At 53.7% G+C, this 24042-nt stretch overlaps 1 protein-coding gene across 13 annotated transcripts in view; it reads left to right on the forward strand.

The window, feature by feature from the left end:
- The first annotated feature begins 4576 nt into the window (after positions 1-4576).
- Positions 4577-24042, forward strand: part of NFASC (neurofascin) — a 54041-nt gene continuing 34575 nt past the window's right edge. For 3 of the 13 annotated variants that reach the window (XM_042013334.1, XM_042013333.1, XM_042013343.1), the window contains exons 1-4: positions 4577-4704; positions 22150-22338; positions 22653-22670; positions 23610-23715. In XM_042013334.1, coding sequence (XP_041869268.1) covers positions 22245-22338; positions 22653-22670; positions 23610-23715 — 218 coding nt within the window. In that variant the 5' untranslated portion in view covers positions 4577-4704; positions 22150-22244. Of the gene's footprint in view, positions 4705-4751; positions 5191-22149; positions 22339-22652; positions 22671-23609; positions 23716-24042 lie in introns of those variants that run through there. The other 10 variants (XM_042013331.1, XM_042013337.1, XM_042013341.1 and 7 more) reach the window with 7 other exon arrangements.

Raw genomic sequence — 24042 nt, forward strand, 5'->3', positions numbered from 1 at the left:
TGTGGGGTTTGGGCTCAGCCGCTGCTGGATTTGGGGACAATTGTCTTTCCCATTTCATCACTTCCCTCTTTTCCTTCCAGGATTTTTCCAGGATTTTCTCTCTGGGACCCACGGCCAAGCTCACCCAAGGGCTGTGGGAAACCAGCAGAGCCCGGTGATCCCATTCCAGCCGCTTTCCCCATGGAATGGGAAGCCCTGGACACGCCGGACGCTGCCCGTGGCCCTTTCTCCCAGACCAGGAAATTCCCGCGGGTTGGATTCATCCTAAGGGCAGGAATGTTCTCGGCCGTGTCCTTCCTTCCGCACCATTTCCCACCTGGATTTTTGCTCCAGTGATTCCAAGATGTTCCAGCGGCTCCTTTTTCCTGCAGAAATTGGGGATGTGCTGCGATCTAGTGGTGGAGGAGAATCCTGGGATTCGCTCCGGGCTGGATTCAGGCTTCCCAAGCAGGATTTTCCAGGCTGTTTTCCCGGGAAGAGCCTGATTCCTGCAGGATCCAAGAGATCCTGGACTGACAATTCCTCCGTCAAATCCTGCTCCGCTCCTGGAGGGGCACAGATCCCTCCCAAAACGCTCCGGACACATCCCAGCAAACAAATCCAAGGGGGAGTTTTGCCTGGAATGCTCCGTGGGATCAGCACAGAGCTCTGGAGCATCCCTGTGCTGGAGGGTGGAATATCCTTAATTAGAGGGAGATTTTTAATTAACAATCAAGCTCGGCTTTCCCGCTTTCCCCTCCTTTCCCGCTTTTCCCTCCTTTCCCACTTCTCCCTCCTTTCCTGCATTCCCTGACCTTCCCTGCTGGAATTATTTTCCTTTTCCCTGCCATGATTTTCCTTCCCCCAAATCCTGCTCAGTTCGGCCCCATCTCAACCTCTGGTTCCTGGGAATTTTGGCCGCATCCTTTGGATATTCCACGCTGCCAGGGATGGAATCCAGGAGCTGTGGCCTCCAGCTGTGCAGAATTCCAGGATCCCTGAGGCTGGAAAATCCCTCCAGGATCATCAAACCCTGCCCGATCCCCACCCTGAGCACTGAGAGCTCAGGAATTCCCTGGACACCTCCAGGAATGGGGGGATTCCAAAGCCTGGCCGCCTTTTCCATGAGGAAATTCCTGCCGCTGTCCCAGCGGGATGACGGGAACGCTTTTGGGATTCCCACTTTGTCACCGATTTTCCCAGGTGCCGATTTTCCCATCCCGGTCTCCCATTCCCGGCTGGGAATTCCCGGTGCCGCAGCTCCGGGATTTGGGAAGGGTAAATCCCTGGAGCGGGGACAGGCGGGAACAGCAGGTGGCACTCCCCGACCGCGGACAGCCCCAAACCGCAGCTTTTTGGGATCTTTGGGAATGTCAGGTGGGATTTTCCATCTTTTTGTGCTGGCGGAGCTCTGGGATTGCGAATTCCAACAGCTCTGGGGTTGGATGCTCCTGAAAGGAGCGATCCCGTCTCCTTTAATTCCAACAGTCGGCTCCCAAGGAATCCACTTTGGAATTCGTGCTGCTTTTCCCGCCGGTATTGGAATAACAAACCCTGGAGGAGTTTATTTAAATCCCAACCCAGGTTTTAATTCCTGGATTAATGGGGAATAAAGAACCAACGAGGCCAAACCCCTCTGTCCGTGGATACAGATGGGAAAAGCTCCGTGTCCCGGGATTTCCCAGGTGGGATGATCCATGTCCTGGGCCAGGAGAAGCGGCTGCTCCATAAAAACCGAGTTCCTGGGATGCACATCCATAAAAACCGAGCTCCTGGGATGCACATCCATCACCGTCCCTAAAGCCTCCCCCCAAATCTATCATTGCAAAGGCTTTCAGGAGGATCAATATTTTTCCAAATGGATCGGAGGAACTCGTTTTCCCGGTTTTCCATCCCGTGATTAACCGGGATAATTGGATTGCTGGGGAGAAGCCAAGGGAAGGGACCTTCCATGGGGTCTGGAGTGAGGACGAAGACCCAGGGTGGATCTGGGAAGGGATTTCCCTGCTGGGAAATGCCCAAATTCCAGCTGATTCCAGCGCTCCCCTGTCCCAAATGCATCCTGGAATTTCAGGATGAGTTTTCCACCCCATTTATGTGATTTTTCTGGAGTTTCCAACTTTTTCTTTTGGGAATTTGCATTATTTTTACACCAGATTTGGTTGTTCCCGCAGGACCAGGAGACACATCCCGGTTTTCTTTCCTCCATGAGCAGATTCCAAGCTTTTCTTCCTGCTCTCCACCTCTTCCAGAACCTCTTCCAGAGGCATCTCCATGGAAAAATAAGGACATTTTGGCTCGAAGAGATGAGCCCTGAGTGGTGTAAATCAGATTTTGTGAGGGGCAGGAGGGCAGGGGCCTCTTCCAGATGGGATTTTCCATGGAAACTTCCCCAAAAAAGGGATATTTCAGTTTCTTCCCACTGTTCGTGGCCATCAATGGAAAAGAAGCGGAAAACCTTGCAGGAAAAAGGGGAAAAAAAGGGGGAAAGGGAATTTTTCAAGGCGCTGAGCAGCTCCAGAAGTGCAGCGTGCCCTTGGATCCCTCTGGAATTCTCCGGGATCAGCATCTTGGAGGAGCAGTCAGCACCGCTGGAGAGGCAGCTCCGGAAATTCCCTTCTCCTGCCCCAAATCCAACAGGATCCGGGCGGAAAAGGCAAAGCCCGGTGAAATCTGATGTTCCCAAAGCTGCAGCGTCAGGGAGAAGATCCCTGACTTTGGTGACATCCGTGGAAAAACGTCCCCGAATTGAACTCCGGGATTTTTGTTCGTCCTTTGTTGCTGATCCTTGAGGATGGTTTGGTTTATTCCCGGTTTTCCCCATGGCTTTCCCCCTTTTTTTCCCCAGCTCCCAGCAGCTGGGGATGGAGGGCTGGAATTCTGCTCTATCCCAGAATATTCCTGGTCGATTTATCTCCCTCCTTTCCCAGCAGCTGCTCCCGGTATCTGTTATTCCATAGGGAAACCGGGATTTCCAGCTCCTTCCCCACATCCCCCCCAGGAAGTTTTTTCCCTCTGGCGATCCAGCAAAGCCGGGGATCCACGTGGAATTTCTGACCCGGGAATTCTTTCCTCGTTTCCATGGGATGGCAACACCTGGGAATGGATTTTTTGGGCTAAACCAGGGGATGAATGGAGCAGGGGAGGGGGGGATTCTGCCCCCTCAGGTGAGACCCTCCTGCGGAGCTGCTCCAGCCCTGGAATTCCCAGCTCAGGAAGGACCTGGAGCCGCTGGAGCAAATCCAGAGGAGGCTCCAGGACGATCCGAGGGATGGAGCAGCTCTGGAGTGAGGAAAGGCTGGGAAATTGGGATTGTTCAGCCTGGATAAGGGAGCTTTGGGATGATCCAATGTGACTTCCAGGAGCTTAAGGAACCAAGAAGAAAGATGGAAAAGGACTTTGGAAAAGGGCCTGGAGTGACAGGAAAAGGGGGAACGGGTTCAGAGTGAAAAAGGGGGAATTCCAGTTGGATACTGGGAAGAATCCTTCCTTGTGAGGGTGGGGAGGGGCTGGGATGGAATTCCCAGAGAAACCGTGGCTGCCTCATCCCTGGAAGTGTCCCAGGCCCGGCTGGAACAGCCTGGGATCGTGGATTGCATTCCTGCCCATGGGATGGGACGAGTTCAAGCTCCTTTCCAGCCCAAACCACTCCCTGATTCCATGAATCATTCCAGGATTTGCTCTGGCATCGTTCGACCTATTTCATTTACATATTTTTCTATCTATAAAATCAAATATTTCATATTTTTATATCCAATTCAGGAGCGAGACGAAACCCAGGCTCACCCCGGCGCTGCCCGAGCCCCACATCCATCAATTCCAGCTCTGCAGCCTCAGCAGAAAATCGGGAATTGAATAAAAATCATGGGAAGGGGAGGCCACAAATCTCCCCGGGAGTGGGGGAGCTTTAATTAAACCGCGAGCTCTGATCCCCGAGCGGCCGCGGAGATGGCCGGGCTCGGGTGGTCACCGGTGCTGGTCACTCAGGGGGACAGAGCCAGCAGTGCCAGCAGTGCCAGCAGTGCCAGCAGTGCCAGCAGCTGATGGCGCACCCCGAGCCGAGCTGTGCCACTCGCTCTCCCCTCCAGCAGCACCGCGGGATGCTCCTCACCCTTCGAAAAAAATGGAAAAATGTCCCCGAATTTAACTCCAGGGGTTTTTTTTGTCCTTCGTTGCTGATCCTTGAGGATGGTTTGGCCCCCCGGGGGTCCTCCGCACTCTCGGGGTGTCCCAAACTCGTCCTCCCCTTCCCCAAAATTCCCGGTTCTGTCCCTGGATTGTGCGCGGGGCTTTGGGAGGGGTCAGCTCCTCGCCCTTGCGGGGACACAGAGCCCCCCGGGGGACCCTCCTCACCCTCGGGGTGTCCCAAACTCATCCTCCCCTTCCCCAAAATTCCCGTTTCTGTCCCTGGATTGCGCCTGTAGGATTGGGAGGGCTCAGCCCCGTGCTGCGCGTCTGCGGCTGCTCATTAAGGGCGCCGCTAATGAGCTCCTCCCCCTGCTCATCCCCCTCCCCTCCAGCCCGTGCCTTCCTCCCTCCCTCCCTTCCCTGCCTCTTCCTCCTCCTCCTCCTGCTGCCGCTGCTGCTGCCGGGACGCGCTCTCTCTCCGCCCGCTCGGGAGCGCGCAGTGCGGCGCGGCCGCGCCCGGGAGCGCGCAGTGCGGCGCACCGAGCCCGCACCGAGCCCGCCCCGAGCCCCGGCTGCGGCCACCCCAGCTCCCACCGGGTAAGGAGAAACCGGGATCGGGAAGCACCGGGATGCGAGAAGCTCCCGGGGGATGCTCGGGGCTGAGCACGGGGTGGGGGCCGCGCATCCTCAGCGCGGGTTTGGGGTCCCAAAGCTGCTCGGTGACCCCCAAAATCGGCCGGGTTTTGCTGGCCGGACCCCGGGAGGGGGGAGCTGGGGCATGTGATGGGATTTTGGCTGTTACGTCACGGCTTCGTGTCCCTGCGTGTGACAAAATCCCGCGGTGGCGGTGCGGGGGCACGGGGAGCGCAGCCCGGGCGGGGACCTTGGGGTGACAGCGCAACTTTGGGGGCCCGAAAGCTCGCGGGGAGCAGCGATTGCTCCCCCAGCTCCTCGCTCCTTCCCTGTCGCCTTCGGGGGTGGATTGTCCCTCCGGAAGAACATCCTGGGCCGGAAAAATCCACCGGGAAAACGCACCTGGGTTGGGATGCGGCGCCGGGAAGCGCCGGGCCCCGGCGGCGAGCGGTGAGTGCCGGGTGCGGGATCCGCATCCTCCCGCAGCGCTCCCGGGGATCGATTCCCTCCGGGAAAGGGGGGAAAGTGCTGAATCATTGGGAGTCCCGGCTCCACGGGAGCTCCCGCTGCTCCCATCGCCGGGAAAAGCTCGGGAATGGGATGAGGAGGCCGTGGCGGAGGTGGGAGCGCTGGGGCCTGGGAGAGAGGGATTGTTGGGATGGAGCGGGGATGGAGCGGGGTCCTCCCTTTTCCATGGCCTCAGGTGCTCCTTGGAGGACAGGGAGCAGGGAAGCCGCGCGTTCCATCCCGGGGAGGCCTCTGGGAATGGCACCAAGAGGGGTTTTGGGTGGGAAAAACGGAGGTTTCGGCCAGAAAATCCCATCCCTGCTAAAACTGGGAATGGCCGGTGCGTATTGCTCGGGTGGTTTCTGCTTTTCCCTTTGGAATGCTGCCTGTGGGTTCTTTCCTCAAGGTCAGGTCCTTGGGATGTCTCTGGAGCACTCCTGAAAGTCATCCCGGGGTGCTCTCGGCTGGGTCCCGGCAGAGGGGCAGTGCCGAGGGCCGGGGGGATGTGGGAATTGCGGGAAAAGCTGGAATTCTGGCATGCCCAGCAGAGGCCCGGCTGCTTTAAGATGGATCCTGTGGCGCTGTGGTGTTTCCGGGGTGCTCCTGGCAGCTGCCGAGGACAAAAGCAGGAATCCTGTGACTTTTCCAGGGATGCTGACTCCTTTCTTTCCGCCCGTGCTCCTGGAAAACCTCCCCCGTCTTTGGCAGACACCGAGGGGCTGCTTTGTTCCAAGAAATTTTGTTCCAAGAAAACTTTGCTTTCTCTCCTGAAAAAGAGAATTCCTCAAATTTAGCATTTTCTGGTCGATTTCTATTTTTAAATTTGTCATTTCCCAGCTCCGGGCTGGGCCTTTGCCACTTTTCCCATTTTTTTGTGTGTGTGTGTGTGGTTGTAACGTGAATCCAACATAAATAATGCATGGAAAACCGCTCGGCTGACAGGGAGAAGTTGTTCGGTTGGAAAAGCAACTTGGTTTACAGGAGTTGGGACCTAGGCCTGGCTTTGTGTTAATTCTGGGCTTAACAAAGCTCCCTCCTCATCCTCATCCCCATCCTCATCCCCATCTTCATCCCGAGGGATTTGATTTAAACCCGGCCCAATCCAATCATCCCTTCTCCCAGCTGATGATTAAATGGGGAATATCCTGAGTTTTCCAAATTGATTGATAAGGATTTGTTTTCCTCTCGTTTTTTTCCGGGGTTTTCAGGGATAAAATCCCCCAAAATCTGCTGGAAAATCTGCACCATAAAGGGTGGTCAAAAATGGGCAAAAATATTGAATAATAACGGGGAAAAAATGAGGATTTTTTCCCTATCTTTGCTCCTGGGAGGTGGTTGGGATACTCTGAGTAGGATACTCACGGGATACTCCTGGGTGTAGAGGGGTTGCACCCTCAGGGATGAGCAGGGAAGGGGTTGGGATCAGCTGTGAACAGTGAGCCTGGATCCGCCTGGGAATGGGAACAGGAAGCTGGGAATGCCATCCCAGGAAAGTCTTGGAGATTCCCACAATCAGGAAGGAGGGGACGGACACGGGCAGGAGGAAAAGGGATCTTTGTTGGTGCTTCCTTTCTTGGGAAAAGGGGGAATAAATGGATTTAAAGAAGTTTCACTTCCCACTGGAGCCATTCTTAATCCCAATGCTCCAGCCCCGGCGGGGTGACCTTGGGCCAAGGAATTATCCAAAGGGATCAGGGCCGTGGCCAGGATCGGATCCTCCCTGTGTCCCTGTCACCTGCTCAGCCCCACTGAGGAAAAACGGGGAAGTTCTGGGATGCTCCAAGGAAATATTCCCTGGATAAACACTAGTTTTATCCAGAAACACGGCAATTAGCAGGAATGTGGAAGTTCTGGGGTGTTCCAAGAAATTATTCCCTGGATAAACACCAGTGGAGATCATCTGGGCAGGCAGAGCTTGGAAAGGGAACTCGAAGCTTTGGAATTTGTTGGTTCCATCTGGAGCTTCGGAATTTTTTGGCTCCATCCATCAGCGAAGGAGGAGTCCCCAAAGGAAAAGTTCGAGATTTATTTGAGAAATCTGGGAAAATAGAGCAGCCACATTCCCAGGACGCTCCTGAGGCTCTGATTTTATCTGGGAGTGCTCGGCAGGAATTTCTGGATTTGTTTTCCATGTGGGAGTGGATTTTCCATGGAGTTGTAATTTACTCGTCAGGGCAGCACCAACCTCCCAGATCTCATCAGAACTTCACTTACAGGCAGAAAAACCTGGAAGCTCAGGCCGAATTCCTTCATTTCTTTGGTTTCTGGGAGCTGTGGAATTCCCTGTTTCCCACACTTTTTTAGGTGGAATAAAAGCAGTGGAGTTGGGAAGATTTAAACCCACTGAGTAACACAGAGAAAATCCGATTTAATTTGAACAGCAAAACCTGCAAGGAGACTCCTAAAAAATCCCAAGGAAAAAAACTCCGGCACTTCCTTTTATTCCTCAGCTTTCGTTTGCCCTTCCCAAAATATTCCTAACACCCGGCAGGATCCATCCAGGGGTTGGATTCCCTTACAATTCTTGTCAGGGAGGTCTGGATTTCTTCCTGCCCCGGAGGGAATTCCTTTCCAACCTCATTTTCCTCATTTTTCCATGCTGTTGGATGACTTCTGCTCCATCTTTTCCATTTTCCCTCCCTCTTCCCGAAGGCTCTTCCATCCTTTCCAGGCTATCCAGGATAATTATTGTGGAATTCCAGGGATTCCGGCTCGGAATGAACTTGCTGGAAGTTTAAATGTTCCATAATCCTTCCCTCCACCCTCCCTTTTCCTTTTTCCTTTAATCCCGAGCTGAAAGAAACCGGGCTGGGTTATTACGGATTAAAAAAGAGGAGGATTTATCCCTCGGCTTATCGGGATCACCATTCCCACTTAATGAGATCGGAGGAGCAGGATTATCCACGGAACAAGCAGGGATGAGTTGGGGTGGGCAGGAATTTCCGAGGATGCTCCTCCTCAGGTTCCTTTGGGTCTCATCCCATTCTTTTGGGATCCAGCCCTGTTATCCTCAGGGATGCTGCTGGGAGGGAGCATCCCAAGGACACAGGGAAGAGGGAATCATGGAGATATTCCCTCAAAAGGAGAATTTGGGAATTCTTTCCTGCATTCGTCTGCCTCTGAACCTAAGCAGGGAGTTGGTGCATTCCCAGTTTTCCAGAGGAGCATCCAAAGGGAAGAGGGAGCTTTGCACAATCCGGGCTCGGGAAGAGCAGATAAATCCCTGTCCTGGATTCTTGGATGTGCCTTTCCCACCTTTGGAAGCAAACCTGGATCCTCCCAGGGAGTGGGAAAACGGGAGCACAACCCCTGGGGTTGGCGCAAGGTGAAGCCGGAGGTTCATTGGAATTCCTGGCAGGTTTTCCGCCGCTTTCCGCCTCCTTGGCAGCGGAACTTTGCTCATTTTCCCAGGGCCAGGCGGAATCTGATCCCGCGGCTCTGTCAGCCTGCATCCCGAATTCCTCCTGAAATCTCCTGGCGCGGATAGGCCGGGCTGGCAGTTCCAGCAGGAGCTGGGAGAGTGGGAAGGTTCTCCTTGGATCCATGGAAAATGCACCGAAATTCCCTTTTTCCCTCTGAATTGTTCCCTTTTCCTGGTTATCCCAAGGATCCCCAAGTTAAAAGAACTGCAGGATCATGGAATAATTTGGGTTGGAAAATTCAAACTCATCCCATTCCACGGGCAGGGACACCTTCCGCTATCCCAGGTTGCTCCAAGCTGGCCTGGGACACTTCCAGGGATGTGGGGCAGCCACAAATTCTCTGGAAAACCTGGGAATGCCGAGCACGGGAATGTCCGTGCGTGGGAAAAGGATCCTCTTGGATCCGGCCGCTCTCCAGGGTGCTGAAGGCCCTCCTGGGATTTGGGAACTCCGCATTATTTCCTGAGTTCCCACCTTCCTATTCCCCCTCGAATCCAGGATAAACAGGGAAAACTGGGATACATTGGAACAGCAGGATGCAGGGAATGTGGGAATTGCCCCTTTTCCATCTCCAGAGAGGTTTTTAAGCTGGAGCTTGGATGCTGGGTGGTCTCCACAATTTGGGATGGGATTTTAAATCCCACTTGGGTAAAACGCGGCTCAGCTGAGCTGAGCTTAGGGCGGATCCCGCTCCCCATGGTGGTGACCTCCTGAGGTAATTCCAGCTGGAATTGTTTGGGGATCCAGCTGCTTCCAGGGTTTTCGGGAGCAGGGAACAAAATCTGCTCCCTCTTCATGCGGCTTCGGGGATTTTTCCTCTGGACAAAGCTCCTCTGCCCATCCCTGTAGGAGCAGCCTTTATTGGATATTCCCAGTATTTTTTATTGGATATTCCCAGCAGTTTTTATTGGATATTCCCCAAGCCTGGAGGCAGGGAAAGAATCCACCATTCCCTTTTTCTTCTGGGTGAAGATCAGCTCTGACTTCCCACTCCTGGAAGTTTTCTGTGGTTCCCGAGGAGCTTCCCGTGCCGACATCCCTGCTCCTCATCGCCGGCACTCGGGGCCAGCCCCTCTCGTGTCCCACAGGCTCTTCCCAATCCCACAGGCTCTTCCCTTGGATTTCGTTTGCCCTTCCCAAAACATCCCCTTGGATTTTAAACCCAGCAGGATCCATCCAGGGGTTGGATTCCCTTACAATTCTTGTCAGGGGGTCTGGATTTCTTCCTGCCCCGGAGGGAATTCCTTTCCAACCTCATTTCCCCTACTTTTCACGCTGTTGGATGACTTCTGCTCCATCTTTTCCATATTTCTCCCCTCTTCCCGAAGCCCCTTCATTCCCTTCCCTCGGCTATCCAGGATGGTGGCACCGCCAGCCACTCCGGGTTTAAGGACACAGCCCCGTTTGTGAGGGTTGGGATCGCTCCCGATTCTGCTCCGTGCGGGATAAAGGCCCCTCTGTGAGCCCAGCCGGGCGCCGATGGAGTGCGGGGCCCCGGAGAAGCTCCCGTCCCTGCTGTCGCCTCGGTGCTGTCACATTCCTGAAATCTGGCTTCGGCATTCCCGGCAGACCCGACCACAAAAGCTCCTTGTTGGGATCTCCTTGGGATGGGGTTGAGGCGATCCCAGCTGGGAGCGGGAGGAGGGGAGGGACAGGACGGGGCTTTGTGCCACCCGCACGTGCCCGGACACTCAGGGACCTCCTCTGGTGACACTTCTGACAGGCTGGGGATGTTGGGAATGTTCAGCCTGGAGAAGGGAATGTTGTGGGGGGATATCGGGATCTGATCTGTGTGGGCATATCGGGATCTGATTTGTGTGGGGGTATTGGGATCTGATCTGAGACCTCAGGATTTGGTTTGGTTTGTGTGGGGATATCGGGATCTGATCCGTGTGGGGATATTGGGATCTGATCCGTGTGGGGGTATTGGGATCTGATCCATGTGGAGACCTCAGGATTTGGTTTGGTTTGTGTGGGGATATCAGGATCTGATTTGTGTGGGGATATCGGGATCTGATTTGTGTGGGCATATCGGGGTCTGATTTGTGTGAGGGTATTGGGATCTGATCCATGTGGAGACCTCAGGATTTGGTTTGGTTTGGTTTGTGTGGGGATATTGGGATCTGATCCATGTGGGGATATCGGGATCTGATTTGTGTGGGGATATCGGGATCGGATTTGTGTGGGGATATTGGGATCTGATCCGTGTGGGGATATTGGGATCTGATCCATGTGGGGATATCGGGATCTGATTTGTGTGGGGATATCAGGATCTGATCCGTGTGGGGATATCAGGATCTGATCCGTGTGGGGATATCGGGATCTGATCCGTGTGGGGATATTGGGATCTGATCTGTGTGGAGACCTCGGGATTTGATTTGTGTGGAGACCTTGGGATCTGAAGGGGTTACAAGGAAGGAAAAGGGAATCTGCAGCAGGAATTGGGATGGCAGGACAAGGGGATGGGTTCAGGTTGAAAAAGGGGAGATTTGGGCGGGATATTGAGAAGAATTCTTCCCTGTGAGTGTGGGGAGGGGTTGGGATGGAATTCCCAGAGAATCCATGGCTGCCCCTTCCCTGGAAGTGTCCCAGGCCAGGTTGGATGGGGCTTGGAGCCACCTGGGATAGGGGAAGGTGCCCCTATGGGGGCACTGGGGGATCTTTAATCTCCTTCCCAACCCAAACCATTCCATGATTCCGTGATTCCCCCTCAAATCCACTCAATGAATTGATAATCTCATTTCCTTCTTCCCCTAAATCCAGAAAATTGGAATTCTAATATCAAATATCCTAAACCCAAACTTCCTGTCGAAACTTTGCGCTCCTCCCTTTATTCCCAGAAAAGCTGGAATTTGGGTGAATCCATCCACGTATTTTTTTACATCCAACACTAGAACTGCACATTTTTAAGGACAGGTTTTCCCAAAAGTCCTTCAAACTCTGATTTTGCACATCCCAGGCTGTCATTCCCTACCGACAGCTCCGGGATCCAGCTGCCAGTGCCCCACAGGGATTTATTCCCGGCCATTCCAGCAGCTGGGATCAGGCCTGGGGATTTTTCGGTGACCTCGTCTGAATGCGCTGACCCCAGTGACAGCTGCGAGGCTGAGCTGGCCCCGGCCCAGGACAGCAGGCTGCTCCCGAAGGTTTGATTCCAGCGATTCCAGCTCCTTTGTCTCCCTTTTCCAGCCTTTGTGGTCAGGCCTGGGCTTGGGATGGAGGTGGGAATGATTCCTGGGAGGAGCACGGCTGAGCTGGGGGGAATTTGCGGTTTTCGAAATGTTCCTGGCAGGATTTTGACCCGAATCCCAGATTTGGGATGGAGGTGGGAATGGACACGTCTCAGGAATTCCCATCCAGGATGGTTCTCAGAATTCCTCTTCCAAACCAAAGCAAGGTGAAAAACCGGGATGCACATGGATATTCCAGGGATGAAATACCCCAGGAAGCAAAATAAACCCTCTTTCCCAAGGGAAAAGCAGTTCCTGCCCATTGTCCGGTGGAAAGGGGGTTGGAATGGCTGGGATTGATCCCGAACAGCTGCTGGGATGCGGGAGGGCAGATGGCACAATTATCTCTGGAATGGGATGGGCAGCGTGGGGCTGTGGGAGGCTTTGGGATCCACCTCCCTGCAAACCTGAGCTGGGAGAGGCTGTGGAGGGACTTGGGGAGATTTTGGGATTCTTTTCCCACTAAATCTGAGCTGGGAGAAGCCACAGAGGGGTTTTGGGAGACTTTGGGATCCCCTTCCCACTAAACCTGAGCTGGGAGAGGCTCTGGAGGGGCTGTTCCCAGGAGATCCCCCGGCCCTGGCCCTGTGCAGGTGGATGTGCCAGTCTGGGATGTGCCAGTCCGGGATGTGCCAATCCCAAATTTTGCCACCTCGGAGTGATCCGTGCCACCCTCCTGCCATTTCTGCTCCCGATCTGTGCCACAGCCAGAGCTGTGCTCGGGATTGGGCTCCAGAGGCCATAAAAAACCTGGGATTTGGGATTTGGGCTGCTCAGGGATAATTTTAGCCCCGTGCTCCATTGGAGGAGAGGGAACAGGGGGAATGGGGCTCTGGGATGGAGCTGAGCCCTCTGATCCAGCGGTGTGGGAATCATCCGGCTGCTCCAGCCACATCCTTGGAATCTCATCCTGAAACCTCATCTCGGGGCCTTTTTGGGGGAAAAGGATCCAAAGGGTCCTGCCTGGCCCCACTGGGAGCTGGGGAAGGGGTGTGGGATGTGGTTTTTAAGCAGGGAAAGATGAAATGGGAATGCGGGAACAGCTGGGAAGGCTGGAAGCAGAGGAGCAGGAAGTTCAGGGTGCACCGAAGTGTTAATTGGGATTTCCAATTAACTCCAACACTCAGCCTCGAGTGTTCATCAGGAAGATTAAAGGAATCTTATTCCCCCTCACTCTTTCCATTATTCCCTCTCCTTCTTCCCTTTATTCCCCTTGATTCTTCCCTTTATGCCCCCCCACTTTTCCCCTTTGTTCCCCCTTGTTCTTCCCTTTATTCCCACTCATTTTTCCTTGTATTCCCCTTGATTCTTCCCTTTATTCCCCCTCACTTTTCTCCTTTGTTCCCCCTCATTCTTCCCTTTATTTCCCCCAGGAGAAATTCCTGGGATCATCTCCACCCTCCAGGCTCAGGGAAGGTCCTGTGGACACCACCAGGAGATGCCCCAGGGCCACCACGGCTCCAGCCCTGCAAGCCAGAGCCAATCCCACTCTGCTCCTGGGGAAATCGGGAAGCTGAGGCCTCTCCGGGCAGGACTTCCTGGCTCTGGGCACTGGGAAATCCCAAAATCCCTGTAAAGAACCAGTCCAGCACTGGGACAAAGTGACCTGCGGGGGTCTGGGAGGTGCCTTCGTGGCCACCCTTGGGAATGCTGCTGTTCCCTCCTCCTCCTCCTCCTCTCCCTTGGAAATCATGGAATGGCGCCAGGGCAGGAGCAGATCCACTCCAACATCCCATTTTTCCTTTGATATCCTGATGGAACATCCCAGGAACTGCTTTAGGCATCCTGAGTAAATTAAAACCTGCTCGGCCTCGCTCAGATCTTGTCTCTCTTTAATGTTCCCTCTCCAAGAGGCTGGAGCGCATTTTAATTCCAGCAGATCCAGGGAAAACCGGGAGAAGGAATGAATCCATCAGCAGGGATGGGCTTTGATGGTTTCAAATCCCGAGCTTTTCTCCTCTCACTGTCCCATCCTTCTCCCTCCCAGCCCCATTCCAATTTTCCAGTGGTTGGAAATCTCTCTGCCGTGCCCGCTGGGCATCGCCCAATCCCAGAAAATCCGGGATCAGCTGGGCTGGAATTATCCCGGCGGTTCCCGAGGGTTAATCAGGAGCAAAGTGGAACTGAGCAGGGTTTGTGGTGGGGGAAGGAGGATTTGAGGGGGTGCTGGAATTGGAGGGAACTGGGATGGGATTCAGGGAAGCGCCAAAACCTCGGGAGTGGCTCCTGGAAGCTCCAAGTTCCCACAAAAGTGGGAATTTTGGTGGTGGAGATAGGAACATTCCCCTTGGCGCGGCGTTAATTCCATACTGGGATACGGGAGCTGGAAAACAGGGAATGCTGCTGTGTTCGCTCCCAAATATCAGAATTTGGATAAATCCAAGCCAGGAAAAAGGTGAATTCTTGGAGGGCACCTTGGAAAGCAGGAAAATGGGAATTCTTGCACCAAAAGGGGTCCCCAGGGCTCGGACCCGGCACTGGGGCACCTCCTCCTCCTCCCAGCCTTCCCTACTCCCAACGTTTAATCGGGAAAATGGGAATTGCATATTAATGAGATGCTAATGAAACCACGGATGGGTTCGGGCCATTCCTCATTTAAAGCTACAAAGCGGAGCTTTGTTTTCAAATCGGGTTTATCGCTCCTGGGCCTGCCTGATTAGTCCTAATCTCCCACTGCCCTTTGCCGAGAAATTCCCGCTTTTATTCCCTGGGAAGTCTCTCCCGAAGTTCCCGCACCGCCCTCCAGGGAAATCCCGGCCGCCTCTGTTCCAGTCAGCGCCTTCCAACAATTATCCCAACAAAGATTCCCTGTGATCCCCCGTTATTCCTCTGCGCTTTTCCTGCTGTAAAACCGAGCTGGGAGAGAGGGGGAAAACCAACAATTCCAAGCTGGAATATGGGTGGGATACTCAGAAATTCCTGACTGGGAATTCTCAGTGTCGGGGATGTCTCTGCTCTGCTTCCCGCAGGATGGGGAACAAAAGGAAGCTGCATCTGGGAACAAAACGCTGTCACCCCCTCCCTGCTGGCAGCGGGGACACGGGGACAGGCCCGGGCTGGCACTCGGGCACGGGGAGGGCACAGAGTGGGCAGTGTCCGGTGCCACAGCTCCATTGTTCCCGCGGGAAAAGGCAGGAAAAGGGAGAAAGTTGGAATTATTGATCAGGGTTGTGGAGGCTCAGCCCTTCTCCGGGATGGAGGGGCTGGGATGAGCCGGCGCTGGGTCTGTGGGGAGGATGGGGAGAGGGAAATGGGGATTTTTTGGGATGTGGGGGGCTCAGGGAGTCATTCCAGAGATGTGGAAAATCCTCCGGGAATTCAGAGCTGGAGCTGATGGGAATTGTTGGATCCACACTGGTGTGGGATGGGGTCATTCCAGAGCAGCCAGGGATGGAGCAGTGGGAAGCACAGGCAGGAGGTTTGGAGCTCCCCGCAGCTTCTGGAATTCGGAGCTGGAGCGGATGGAGCAGAATTCCCTCGGGAGCTGGGAATTAGCGCCGTCCTCCTCCCAGGAACGGGGCAATTCCGTGACTATTTAAAGCCAGGCTTTGCCTGCTCTGCTTTCCCAAACTCTCCTCCCGCTCAGATGCTCGGACTCCAGAGGCTCTGGAAAAGCGGGAAAGGGGCTGGGAGCAGGGCTGGGATCACCAAGGATCCCTCCAGGAAGATTTTCCTCCTAATTGAACCCAACAACAACAACAAAAGGGATTTTTTCCCTATTTAATAATAAATCAGGAGAATTTTCCCAATGGGAACAGCCAGGAAGGGCCTTTTCCCACCTGCTCCGGGCAGGAGCAGCTTCCAGAGGGTCGGCTCCGAGCTCTCCCTCATTCCTCAGGAATAATTTTCCAGCTGGGGAGCAGATTCCTCCCCTTTCCTGCATGGATTGGTGTTGCCATGGCCACCAGTGAGGGATGCGATCCCGAGGGATGCGGGAGAGCAGCAGGGAAAGGATTGGGAAAGCCGGAAAATCCCAAATAGGGGTCTGGCATCCTGCAGGAATGCTCCGGATCATCCAGCTCCGAGCTTTTTGCGGGATTCCCTGACATCCTAAAGGGGTTTTGTGCCTGGATCCTGTGGGATTCATCCCTCCCGCAGGGAAATTCTGGTTTTTCCACCAAAAAAATGCTCAGAGCGCTCGTTCCGGCTTGAGCTTGGAAAAAAGGAGAGAAATCCTTCCCTAAGCCATGGGAGGGAGATTCCCAATTTTCCACATCACCTCAGCCAGGGCGGGACACGCTCTGCGTTCCCACATTATCCTGGGAAAGCCAGGGAAAAACTTGGAATGGTTTTTTTGGACAGGTCGTGCCCGAGGTGGACAGGTTGTGCCAGACGTGGGATCCTTCCTCCTCTCCCTGAATTTTTCATGGAAAACCTCAGTATTTGACTAAAGTTGGATTCCAGCTCCAATTCTGACCTGCAGAATTCAAGGAATTTGCTGATCCAGGCCTCATTCCCGATTCCTGCTCCTTGTTTCCCTCAGCTCCGGGGTTTTAATAGATTTTCACACTTTTTCCATTGAATATTCCCAGCAGGAATCTTTGGCGGATCGGAGATGAGTTGGGAGCTATTAAATATTGAAATTTCCCTTTCCTTTGGTTTTTTTCCATGGCTTTAAACTCCACAATTTTCCTGTGGATTTTCCCTCCCGCTTCCAGTGCTGTCAGCAAGGGGAGATTTGTGTTTTCAAGGATTTGTAGGACACGGATTTCACCTTTTCCAGGGATTTTGGGAAGCTTCAGCAGCTCAGGGAATAAAAATCCTCGTTTCATTCATCCCTGGCTCAATCCATCCCCCCAGCCTTTGACCTTTTCCAAGGAAACCCTGAATTCCAACCTGGCCTTTTAATTCCCCTAAATCCCTTTTATTTTTATGGAATTTTTGTTTAACCACGGCATCCCTGGGCTGCCTCCTGAGCTGGGTTTGTGCCAACTTCATTATCCCAGAGCCAAAAGCTTCTCCCAATTAATTTATTCCCGTTTTGGAGGCAGCTCCGGAGGCAGATGGAGAGGTGGTGACACCGGGATTTGATGATGGAGTGACAAAGGGTGACGATTCTGTGGAGAGTGACGGGAAAAGTTGGGAGAAATGCCAGGGATGGGTGAGAAAAAACAGGGAATGGCGAGAAAAAACAGGGGATGGTGGGAAATAGCAGGGAATGGTGTTGCCCTCCTCATTCCCAGCTCCGGGGAATGAATAAATTTGGGATTTCACCCCATTCCTGTGGAAAAGCTCCATCTGTCCTCGAGGGCTGTCACAATTCCTGGGGAAGGAAGCAGGAATGGGATTACCAAACCCTGCCAGGAATGATGGGACACACGTGGAGCATCAACTTTGGGTCACCAGCTGGGTTTTTTGGGAATAAACTTCCCTGGAAATGTCCAAGGCCAGGTTGGACGAGGCTTGGAGTAGCCTGGGATGGTGGAAAATGTCCCTGCCCATGGCAGGGGTGGAGCTGGATGGGATTTGAGGACCCCCCAGTCTGAATCTTCTGGAATTCTCCTTTAGGATATTGGATGCGTGGTGGGGACACTGTGGGATTGGTTTGATTTTAACTGGATAACGGATAAATTCCATGGATCAAAGTCTCCCAGCTTTCATTACACTTGGAGGAATTGATGTCTCCAGCAAAGCCATTCCCAGCTGGATTTGGGATGAGCCAAGAATGAGCAGGGAGGGGTTTTCCTTTGGAAAACTGCCTAAAACCTGGAATTCCGTGACTTGGTCGGCTCTTTATGGAAAGCCATCCCAAGGCCCATTCCATGACTGCGGAATATCCGGTGAAAGGAGATGTTTGGTGCAGATCCGTGACTCTCCAAACGTTCCCATCCTTGGAGAGGCTCCGGCTGCTCCAGGCCCAGCTCCGGGATCTCCTCCCTGGGTTGTTCCCGGCAGCAGGAGCGGAGGTGGGAGCCGGGAAGCTTTTCCAGAGGCTCAGGATCCATCCCAGGGCTGTTTTTCCACCTGATTAACCCTTGGCTGATCCCAGGGCCAGATGCCACCAGGAGGGGTGGCCCAGGGACACTCTGGGGACAGGCACTGCCCGCGTCCCCGTTGCCACCGGCTCCGTGGGTTTGCTGGGAACAGCGTGGGATGGGTGGCCCCGGAGAGGAGGTGACACAACGGCCCAGTGTCACCTCCAGCTGTCCTGAGCTGCCGGCGGGGTTGGGATGGGATTTGCTGGGATGGGATTCGCTGCTCCATTGGGAATGGGAAAAGGCACCCAGAGTGTCTCTGAGTCACCGCCCCACAGTTTTTTGGGATTTTCTGTTGGGATTCCTGGAAAAGTGGTGCTGGAGCAGCCCCAGTGTCCCGCAGTGTCACGTGAGGGGACACAGGGAGGGGTGGCACCAAACTTTTCCCATTCCTACCTGGATTTTTCCCTTTTCAATCCCTATTTTTCACCCCACTTCCTTTCCTTGTTCCTCCCAAATGAATCTCATCCTAATTAAGCCACGGTGTGTTTTTTCCAATCAAAATTCCAATATCAGGAGGGCCGTGAATGCTTTTCCCTTTGAAATTCCAAGGAAAAACAAGAAGTTTTCAACGTAACTCATTCCCTAAAAAGCCAGCCATTCCCGAGGTGCAGGAATCCTCTGTACTCCCTTTGTTTTCAACCAGATAATTCCAAAAAATTGGGATTTGTTTTCTGCTGGGGGAAGGAAAATCCCTGGGAAGCAGTGGGAGGGTGGGAAGCTGATTAGCGGGATTGGATGTCCTGGTGTCCCACACATCCCGCAGGATCAGTGCCGCGGGGACAATTCCCAGCTGCCACAGGGATATTGGGATTCTCCGGCTGCTTCCAGCCACGTTGGGGCTTTCCAGGGAAAATTCTGTGCTTTCCTTTTCCTTTTTTTTCCTGGATCGGGAAGGTTAAATTGTATTTTCTGCTGGAGCCGAGCGATCCCATTTATTTCCCATTCCTGCCGCTTCTCCCACTTGACCTTGGAATGACACTTCCGTGGAGTTCCTGTCCTTAATGGAATTCCAGCATTTCCTCCCATTCCCGGAAGGACAGGAGGATAAATCCATTCCCATTTTAGTGGGGCTGTGACGGATGAGGAGCCCTGGAGCTGCTCCCGCTCTCCCGCCCCGCTCCAAGTGGGAATGATTTAATCCTGGAATTAGAACCCCTCCCACCCTGAAAACGCAGCCTCAGCTCTTCCAGCAATGATCCCATTCCTGCTATTCCCAGCTATTTCTGGGATAGGATCCCAGGGACAGCTGCTCCCAATCCGGGAGATTGAACTCTAAATCCCAAATCTCCTCCCTGCCCGCTCCAGAGTTCAGGGGATTCATGGATTCATTCCCACTTCCCACAGGAGGGATCCTGGTGGGTGATTTTGGGAAGCCATCCCCATTCCCGGTGAAATCCCGGAGCTCTCCCTCAATGCTTTTTTTGTTTGTTCCGTTCCTTTAAAAATGCTTGGGATTGAGCCTCACCCACGTGCCAGGCGGGAGAGATCCGGGGAATGAAAGGAAAACGTGGAACGTGGCAAAAATTCCATGGAGGAGCGGGACAAGGAATCAGGGGCTGGGAGAAACAGCCCTGAATGTGTTCCTTAAAGAGGTTTTCCTTAAGGAAATGCTGGGAATGCAGCGGCAGGAAGAGACAGGCGATTATCCCAAAAAAATGGAGTTTTTCCAGAGGGTTGGGAACGGTGGTGGAACCTCTGTTGCTTGGAAAGATGTCCTTTTTTCCAGGAGGTCCGGGATATCCTTTGGGATTACAGCAGGGATAGAGGCTGGAGCCTCAATATTTCACCCCGGGATGCGTTTCCCATAAACCCCTGGCTTTCCCTGTTTCCTGGATCCGCAGGGAAGTGTTCATTGCTGGGAATGGTTGTTTTTTAAGGAGGAGAGGATGGAATGCCGATGGATTTGCCGGGGTTTCTGGGAAATGTTTCCCAGAACAATTGTGAAGGCTGGAGCTGAGGTCGGAAATGGGAATGGGAACAAAGTGCTGCTCTCTCCTCCGGGCGGAGGAAAGCTGGGAATGCTCCCCCCGCTCCCAGGAAAAAGGCAGGTCCACCCCTTTGGAATTTGGAATTCCATTTGGAATGCCGGATGATCCTGTCCTGCCTTTCTGATTGTTCCCTTCCTTCTTTCCATGGATTTTCGGGCCATAAGTCCCAACATTTACTTGGAATGGTTTCTTACGGGTGTTGTAGGGATGCAACATTCCGTGGAATTCCGGGATGGTTTGGGATGAAGGGAGCTTAAAGCCCATCCCATTCCACCTCCCACACCTTCCACTATCCCAGGCTGCTCCAACCCAGCCTTGGATGCTTCCAGGGATGGGGCAGCCATGGATTCTCCAGGAATTCCATCCCAGCCCCTCCCCGCCCTCCCAGGGAGAAATTCCTTCCCAATATCCCATCTAAATCTCCACTTTTCCAGGGTGAAGCCATTTCCTGTGTCCTGTCCCTCCATCCCTTATCCCAAATCCCTCTCCAGCTCTCCTGGAACCCCTTTAGGCTCTGAGCTCTCCCTGGATCCTTCCCTTCTCCAGCTGAACATTCCCAGCTCTCCCAGCCTGGCTCCAAACAGTGGGAATCACATCCATGGGTGCTTTTAAAATCCCTGATTCCCGTTATCCCAACCCAACAGGATTTTCTCCTGGCAGCAAAGTCGCTCGGTGCTCCTCCATCAGCTTTAATTGAGCAATAAAAGGGAGCTGCCGGAATGTTCCCTGGGAACAGCAATTCCCGAAGTTTTACTGCTCCTCCTGCAGCTGTAAATCAGGATAAATCAGGATAAGTTGGGATGAAAGTCCAACTGCTGCTGGGAGCATCCTGCTGGTCCTAACGAGATGATTAAACCCAATCCCTCCCTCACTGTGCAGCTCCCGCCGCTGTGCCGGGAGAATTCCCTGTTCCCAGCGGGAGCAGCCAGGACAAAGAGGGGCTGTGTTCTCCAGGACCCACCTACACGCGCAGGAATTGTTCCCAGGGATTGTTCCCGCTGCCCACATCTGCTCTGGACAAAGGGGCCCTGGAGGAGCCTGGAGGAGCCTGGTATTTTCCAGGGGATGAATTCCCTGTGTGCTTTTCCTTGCTCCCGGTCAGCGCCGCTCAGTGCAATCCTATGGATCATCCTGGATCGTTCCCGCAGGATTCCACCCATGGGTTCAGTCTGGGGATTCTGTGTCACTTTTAGAGCTCAAAAGTTGCCTGGCATTTAATTTCTTCCTGATATTCCTGGATTTTTGCATTCCCATTGCAGTGGGGATTGGCCCTACAGGGATTTGTAGGGAGAAGCTGTGGCTGCCCCTGGATCCCTGGAAGTGTCCAAGGCCAGGCTGGAGCAACCTGGGATATTGGGAAATGTCCCTTGGGATGAGCTTTAAATTCACTTCCCAACCCAAACCATTCCAGGATTCCCTGATTTGCCGTTAGAGTTTGAGCTCAGCCCTTTTATATTCCTGTATTTCCAAATATCCCCCAGGAATCTGTGCCAGGAAATTCTTCCTTCCCTCTCAGCCATTCCTCACCCCCAAATCCAAGGAAAACAACAAATTCCTCACTTTTCAGACCCAAACGGCTCCTATTTGGACCCTTTATAAACCCCCACTGCCTCACACCCAGGGGGTAAAAATCGGGATGAAGGATCCTCCTTTTTGCCGTTTTGGGATTTGCGTTTGTTACCAGAGGGATAAAAGGCGTCCGGATGGAAAATGGGATCCCGGGAAGTTGTATGGGTCTGCTGGGAGTGCGGCACATCTGGCAGGGAAACAGCTGGATCCTGGCTGGGAATGGGATTATTTGGAGACCGGTTGGGAAAGATTCCAGTCCTAGAATTCTGCTGGATCAATGCCAGGTTTTTTGGGACATGAGGGACTCCAGACCCCTGAGCTCATCCCAGTGCCCTGAGGGATTGGATATTCCTCAGTATTTCTTACGCATAAAAAAAAATTATTATTAATGTTTTAAATGGCAAATCCGCCTTTTTATTCGATCCCACGGGCTCCATTTGTATCCCACTGCTCCTGGAATTTTCCCTTGGTCCCTGGGCACTCTCTCCAGGATCAGAGCCCAAACAACCCCATAAATCCTTCCAGTGGGACAATCCGAGGCTCAGGAGAGCTGTTCCGTGTTCCCCAAAGTCTGGACACCATTCCTGGCCCGATTCCCACCCCACACAAACATTTTTGGGGCGGAAACGCCACGTTCCCAAAGTTTCCGAAGGGAATACGCCAGGATTGGCTCAGTAATGTGACTTTGGGGTTTGGTTTTGTTATTTTTTTCCAGCTGAGGATCCCTCTGGCTGTGCCACCACAGGGGACATTCCAAGGTCACCCCAAGGTACATCCCAAGGTCCTGAGGCCACCCAGGGAAGCTCCAAGATGATCCCGAGGAGAGCCCAGGTCACCTGCGCCGGAATCGCCTTCGCCCTCTGCCTCCAGCACCTCGTCAGTGCCATCGAGGTCCCCCTGCATTGTGAGTTTGGGATTTATCCTCCCCAGTTCCTCTCCAAAAATTCCCCACTGGAATGGGGAGGAGGTGGGATGAAGGTGGGAACAGCCCAGGTCGATTTTCTGTTCCATGGCTGAGTTTTCCTCTCCACCGTTGGGTTTTCCTCTCCGCTGTTGGGTTTTCTCCTCCACATTTGGAAGGAAAAGGGTTTTTGTGTAGGATTTGCAAGGCCTGGCAAAAACTCCCTGGATTTGTTTTATGGCCGTGCTGGGAATGGGATTGCTCCTGAATTAACCTCCTGTCTTTTCTCCTCTACGCTTTGCCTTTGGGAATAACAGCAAATATCCAGAGTGAATGTAAGTGCTCCCTGCCCTCCGAGTGGCCGTGTCCTTGTCCCCGAATCTGCATGAGGGGTCCCTGAGCAGGGTCTGGTGGTGGCACTGGTGGCACGTGGGGGACATTTTTGAGCCCCTTTCGAGCCACTTCTCTCACACATCCAGGTTGGGAAGGGCCTGGAAAGGCTGGAGCAGCTCGGGAAGAGCTCCTGGCTGTCTGTGCTGTCCCTGGAGTACGGTCTGGGCTGTGTTTGCCATGGAAAAGTTGTTCCTGCAGGGAACTGGGTTTGGAGAAAGGCAGGATTCCCCTTCTGGCACCTGTGCCAGGCTCAGCCCCACGTCCTGATGCGTTGGGAGCATCCCTGGATCTCGGGGGTTGAGGAAACAGCCTCAGATCTTCATCCCAGGGGCTGGGATCTGCAGTTTGGAGATCAGGGCTGGGTCCTGTTCCAGCCACGGGGCTCCTGTGTTCCCTTTCCCATCCCTGCATCCCTAAATACCAGGTCCTGTTCCAGCCACGGGGTTCCTGTGTCCCTTTTCCCATCCCCATTCTCCTAAATTCCAGGTCTGAGCTCCTTTGGGGCCATCTTGGGGGGTTGGAGTCTCTTCCTTGCACCAGGAATGTCTCGGGATCCCTGGCCCAGCCCCTTCGGAGCTGCAGATCCAGGATGAATTCCCACTGGATTCACCCTGCAGGAGCAGGAGGATGGAACTGGGACATTCCCTAATGACACCAAGATACGGAGAGGGAATTGGTTTTTTTTGGTACTTAAAGAGAGTCTGGACACTGCGATGCTCCGGGAGCTGATGAATTCAGGGAATTCATGGGAATTTCCTCAGGATTCAAACCCCAAATCGCACACCCAGCTGGGGGAAGGAGCTGAGATCCCAGCAGGAGTTGCTGCAGGATGGCACAGAAGGATCTCCCCCCGTTCCTCACAGGATTCCCTTCCCTTGCAGTGCCCCAGCCCCCCACAATCACCAAGCAATCCATCAAGGATTACATCGTGGATCCCAGGGATAACATCTTCATCGAATGTGAAGCCAAAGGCAATCCCGTTCCCACGTGAGTGCATTCCCAGCCCTCCTCTCAGCATCCCCCAGAGCTCTGGAGCCTCTCCAGCTGTGCCACCTTCCCTCCCCATCCCATCCCATCCCATCCCCATCCCATCCCCATCCCATCCCATCCCCACCCATCCCATCCCAACCCATCCCATCCCATCCCATCCCATCCCATCCCATCCCATCCCAACCCATCCCATCCCATCTCATCCCATCCATCCATCCCATCCCATCCCATCCATCCATCCCATCCCATTCCATCCCATCCCATTCCATCCCATCCCATCCCATCCCATCCCATCCCATCCATCCCATCCCATCCCATCCCATC

This window comes from Corvus kubaryi, unplaced genomic scaffold (assembly GCF_017639235.1).
Source record: "Corvus kubaryi isolate FWS band 111438036 unplaced genomic scaffold, C.kubaryi_AGA036_p1.0 split1-37355, whole genome shotgun sequence".
Classification (NCBI taxonomy): Eukaryota; Metazoa; Chordata; class Aves; order Passeriformes; family Corvidae; genus Corvus; species Corvus kubaryi.